At 47.4% G+C, this 6,000-nt stretch overlaps 1 protein-coding gene across 2 annotated transcripts in view; it reads right to left on the reverse strand.

Moving 5' to 3' along the window:
• The window catches only part of LOC106586706 (trafficking from ER to golgi regulator), a 34,046-nt gene that overhangs the window by 8,273 nt on the left and 19,773 nt on the right, over nt 1–6,000 (reverse strand). For both annotated transcript variants that reach the window (XM_014174257.3, XM_014174256.3), the window contains exon 6: nt 3,364–3,492. In XM_014174257.3, the coding sequence (XP_014029732.1) occupies nt 3,364–3,492 (129 nt within the window). The remainder of the gene's footprint in view (nt 1–3,363; nt 3,493–6,000) is intronic.

A 6,000-nucleotide genomic window follows, 5' to 3' on the forward strand; every position in this document is an offset into this window, starting at 1 on the left:
AGCAGGTATTCATGAAGTATCTCTGTACTTCCTACTAGTCTCCCAGTCCTTGCCGCTGAAAAATATCCGCACAGCATGATGCTGCCACCACCATGATTCGCCACAGGGATGGTGCCAGGTTTCCTCCAGACATGACGCTTGGCATTCAGGCCAACGAGTCCAATCTTGGTTTAATCAGACCAGAGAATCTTGTTTCTCATGGTCTGAGAGTCCTTTGGGTGCCTTTTGGCAAACTCCAAGCAGGATATCATGTCTTTTACTCAAAGCAAATCTAATTTTATTTGATCACATGCGCCAAATACAACATTACCGTGAAATGCTTAGTTACAAGCCCTTAACCAACAAAGCAGTTCAAGAAATAGAGTTAAGAAAATATTTACTAAATAAACTAAAAACAAAATAATAAAAGGAGTGGCTGAGGAGTGGCTTCCATCTGGCCAAACTACCATAAAGGCCTGATTGGTGGAGTGCTGCAGAGATGGTTGTCCTTCTGGAAGATTCTCCAAGAACTCTGGACCAGTGATAGAGTGACCATCGGGTTCTTGGTCACCTCCCTGACCAAAGCCCTTCCCCCCAAATTGCTCAGTTTGGCCGGGTGGCCAGCTCGAGGAAGAGTCTTTGTGAACTCAACAACAAACAAAAAAAGTCCCTTTTTCAGAACCCTGTCTTTCAAAGAATTCATAAAAATTCAAATAAGTTCATAGATCTTCATTGTAAAGGGTTTAAACACTGTTTCCCATGCTTGTTCAATGAACCATAAACAATGAATGAACATGCACCTGTGGAATGGTCGTTAAGAAACTAACAGCTTACAGACGGTAGGCAATTAAGGTTACAGTTATGAACACTTAGGACACTAAAGAGGCCTTTCTACTGACTCTGAAAAACACCAAAAGAAAGATGCCCAGGGTCCCTGCTCATCTGTGTGAATGTGCATTAGGCATGCTGCAAGAGTACTGCAGATGTGGTCAGGGCAGAAAATTGCAATGTCCGTACTGTGAGACGCCTAAGACAGCACTACAGGGAGACAGAACTGACAGCTAATCGTCCTCGCAGTGGCAGACCACGTCTAACACCACCTGCACAGGATCTGTACATCCAAACATCACACCTGCGGGGGGACAGGTACAGGATGGCAACAACAACTGCCCGAGTTACACCAGGAACGCACAATCCCTCCATCAGTGCTGACTGTCCGCAATAGGCTGAGAGAGGCTGGACTGAGGGCTTGTAGGCCTGTTGTAAGGCAGGTCCTCACCAGACATCACCGGCAACAATGTCGCCTATGGGCACAAACACACCGTCGCTGGACCAGACAGAACTGGCAAAAAGTGCTCTTCGCTGACGAGTCGCGGTTTTGTCTCACCAGGGGTGATAGCCAGATTCGCGTTTATTGTCAAAGGAATGAGTGTTACACTGAGGCCTGTAATCTGGAGCGGGATCGATTTGGAGGTGGAGGGTCCGTCATGGTCTGGGGTGGTGTGTCACAGCATCATCGGCCTGAGCTTGTTGCAGGCAATCTCAATGCTGTGCGTTACAGGGAAGACATCCTCCTCCCTCATGTGTTACCCTTCCTGCAGGCTCATCCTGACATGACCCTCCAGCATGACAATGCCACCAGCCATACTGCTCGTTCTGTGCGTGATTTCCTGCAAGACAGGATTGTCAGTGTTCTGCCATGGCCAGCGAAGAGCCCGGATCTCAATCCCATTGAGCACATCTGGGACCTGTTGGATCGGAGGGTGAGGGCTAGGGCCACTCCCCCACAGAAACGTCCGGCAACTTGCAGGTGCCTTGATGGAAGAGTGGGGTAACATCTCACAGCAAGAACTGGCAAATCTGGTGTAGTCCATGAGGAGATGCACTGCAGTACCTAATGCAGCTGGTGGCCACACCAGATACTGACTTACTTTTGATTTTGAGAGACAGTAGCAGCAACATTATGTACTGTTACAAACAATGTGAAAAAAACACGTGAAAAAACAAAAAAAGCAAAGTTGGTTAGGAGCCCGTAAAACGGCAGCCATCTCCTACCGGCGCCCTTCTGTCATATGTGCCTCGACACAATCCTGTCTCGGAGCTCTACGGACAATTCCTTCCACCTCATGGCTTGGTTTTTGCACTGTCAACTGTGGGACCTTATATAGACGGGTATGTGCCTTTCCAAATCATGTCCAAACAATTGAATTTACTACTGGTGGAATCCAATTAAGTTGTAGAAACATCAAGGATGATCAATGGAAACAGAATTCATCTGAGCTCAATTTCAAGTATCATAGCAAAGGGTTTGAATACATATATTAATAAATAAAATGTTTTTTTTAGGAATATGCAAACGTTTAAAAATGACAAAACAAAAAACAATTTTGCCGTATTGTGTGTAGATGAGGGGAAAAATGCATTTCATCTATTTTAGAATAAGGCTGTAATGTAAAATGTGGGAAAAGTTATGGTCTGAATACTTTCTGAATGCACTGTATGTTACAGATACATCAGCATGTAGATATGTAGAGTAACAATACTGTACTGAAAACAGGACTGGGGAACTGGCCAATCCAAGTGTAATATTTAGCCATCCCTGACTAAAATGGAGGCATTAATAAATACCCTACTAAGATGGAAGTTGTGATGTACATCAGATTTCATTTCCAACAGCATGACACAAACAATTAAGTAGGACAACCAATTCCTCCCGTTTGTGGTTGCTGACAAGTCTGAGCAGTGAAAATCATCTGGATGAAACCATTGTGACACTGACACAATCATAATGTTCTAAATGTCTGTAGAGGACAACATGGAAATAAGAGCAAAAAAACATGCCATTGGCAGGGCAGGGGACTGGAACATCGTTCTGTGGTAGGGCCTGGGACAACACTACTTGAGCAAAAGGGCCCAATGCTGCCACGCCAGAGAGGTGTACCACAACACATCAACTGGGTTGAGGCTGCCCTGAGGCACAGGCCTAAGATCAGTTTAAAGCACAAACTGACCTCAGATAACTGTCATGGGGTGAACTCGCTCTACCGTCTTGACAAGACAACACAGTTTTTAGGAATCCCAGTCAACCCCAGATATTTTGGAGGTGCTAAACCACCCAATGGCTACACTGGCCCACACTGATAACCTCCCTCTCTAAGGTCATAAATACCTATTACACCCCCGGAATAGACACCTAACTTTTCATGGTTATGTGACGCATGTTTCCAGGGTCATTAACAGCCATTACACAGCCTCTGTATTCAGACACCACAGGAGCTGCTGTTTCCTACTGGACCCTACCTCAGGACACACATTTTCCTACATATATTCATTCATGCAGAGATATGGTCTGGTGGTAATGGTTACTGTGTGCGTGTTCCTAACCGTCCACGGCTGCTGGGGGTCCCTGCTGCATCCCTGCGTAGGGGGCCTGTGGCTGGGGGGCGGCGGACGAGGATGATGCAATGCTGTCTGGAGTATCTGACCGCTCCACAGACGAAACACCCGGGGGGGCTAGAGAGAGGGAGAGAAAGAGGGAGAGAGAAAGAGAGAGAGGGAGGGACAGAGAGAGAGGATGAGAGTACAGAGCATGAGCAGAGAGAGAAATATATAAAACGTATATAATTATAGTTGGATAAATGTAGATAAACTTAGATTTCTTTTCCACAAGGACATACAGGACACTATCCTCAAAACTCCATACCTAAAACCATGATTTGACAAAATTACCTGAATGGATTCTAACCATCAAGGACAGTCAAGAAAACGTAGAGCAAACCAAAACCTACAGAAGAAACACAGTGGAACCTGGAAATACCATCCAACACAAAACTGAGTGAGTAATGTTCAGTCTGAACCTACTTTTGGAGGCAAAAAGTAAAAGATATTTAATAAGTGTTATATAACAAAATTAACTGAGGCTACTAAGCTGCTAGGACAGAACAGACCTGACCTGGCTGCAACTTCACAACTGAAGTGTGAAGTGATGTGTGTGAAAACTCTTGAGCCTAACAATGGCAGCAGTTTCATTGCCTCCCCCACCCAAATGCAGAGGCCTTTGAAGCCCCCTGTGCCATGGCATATCCCTATGCAAATGTCATCCAAGTACAGTACCCCTTGGATATTTAAAATAACACTGCACGGAATAACTACAAAAAGAAGCTCCTCAAGGACAATCCAGACACACTATTTGCTGACTGCTGCAAAGAGGGGAACATAAGCAACTTAATTTTCCACACAGACCATCCCCTGGCATGACATAGTGCTATAAGAGCACACTACCCCTATGTCAAGAGAGAGGGTATTGGCCCAGGATGGAAACTCAATACTAGACACTGAGGAAATTGAAACAACCTGTCAACATTTACAAGTCTGGGACGATAATGTTGCAGGGCATCCTCATGCACTTCCAGCAGGACTTTTACGGGATCAAAGAGAGCACAGAAGGAAAAGCTCTCTCTCTGTGACGACTCCCCCATCCTGAGTGAGTCTGATCACACCTCTTTAATCTGTCCTGCAGACGAGGATAATCAGCCCCCCTCCCCATCACTGAACACACCCAGGTCCAACAACTGCAGTGCTCCACAATCATTGAGAGGGATAAGTTCACAGAGCTGGAGAGACATGGTGGAGCTCAGAGAGCTAGTCCACACAATCCAGACAGAACAAACCCACAAAACAGACCAGCACAACAACAACCCCCCAACAAGACCCGGAGGGCAGAAGGTGGAGATGGACGGCTGTCTGAGAGAAACACATGACATAGCAGTGAAGGGAGAGAGAGAGAGAGAGACACACGACACAGCAGTGAAGGGAGAGAGAGAGAGAGAGACGGACACGACACAGCAGTGAAGGGAGAGAGAGAGAGAGAGACACACGACACAGCAGTGAAGGGAGAGAGAGAGAGACAGAGACACGACACAGCAGTGAAGGGAGAGACAGACAGACAGAGACACGACACAGCAGTGAAGGGAGAGACAGACAGACAGAGACACGACACAGCAGTGAAGGGAGAGACAGACAGACAGAGACACGACACAGCAGTGAAGGGAGAGACAGACAGACAGAGACACGACACAGCAGTGAAGGGAGAGACAGACAGACAGACAGACAGAGACACACAGCAGTGAAGGGAGAGACAGACAGACAGACAGACAGCAGTGAAGGGAGAGACAGACACACAGACAGACAGACAGACACAGACAGCAGTGAAGGGAGAGACAGACAGACAGACAGACAGCAGTGAAGGGAGAGACAGACAGACAGCAGTGAAGGGAGAGACAGACAGACAGCAGTGAAGGGACAGACAGACAGAGACAGCAGTGAAGGGACAGACAGACAGAGACAGCAGTGAAGGGACAGACAGACAGAGACAGCAGTGAAGGGACAGACAGACAGAGACAGCAGTGAAGGGACAGACAGACAGAGACAGCAGTGAAGGGACAGACAGACAGACACAGCAGTGAAGGGAGAGACAGACAGAGACAGCAGTGAAGGGAGAGACAGACAGAGACAGCAGTGAAGGGAGACAGACAGACAGACAGCAGTGAAGGGAGAGACAGACAGACAGACAGACAGCAGTGAAGGGAGAGACAGACAGACAGACAGACAGCAGTGAAGGGAGAGACAGACAGACAGCAGTGAAGGGAGAGACAGACAGACAGCAGTGAAGGGAGAGACAGACAGACAGCAGTGAAGGGAGAGACAGACAGACAGCAGTGAAGGGAGAGACAGACAGACAGACACACAGCAGTGAAGGGAGAGACAGACAGACACACAGCAGTGAAGGGACACACACAGACAGACAGACAGACACAGACAGACAGACAGACAGCAGTGAAGGGAGAGACAGACAGACAGCAGTGAAGAGACAGACAGACAGCAGTGAAGGGACAGACAGACAGACACACAGCAGTGAAGGGACAGACAGACAGACACACAGCAGTGAAGGGAGCAGACAGACAGACACACAGCAGTGAAGGGAGAGACAGACAGACAGACACACAGCAGTGAAGGGACACA

This window comes from Salmo salar, chromosome 25, assembly GCF_965601325.2.
Source record: "Salmo salar chromosome 25, fSalSal1, whole genome shotgun sequence".
Taxonomy (NCBI): Eukaryota; Metazoa; Chordata; class Actinopteri; order Salmoniformes; family Salmonidae; genus Salmo; species Salmo salar.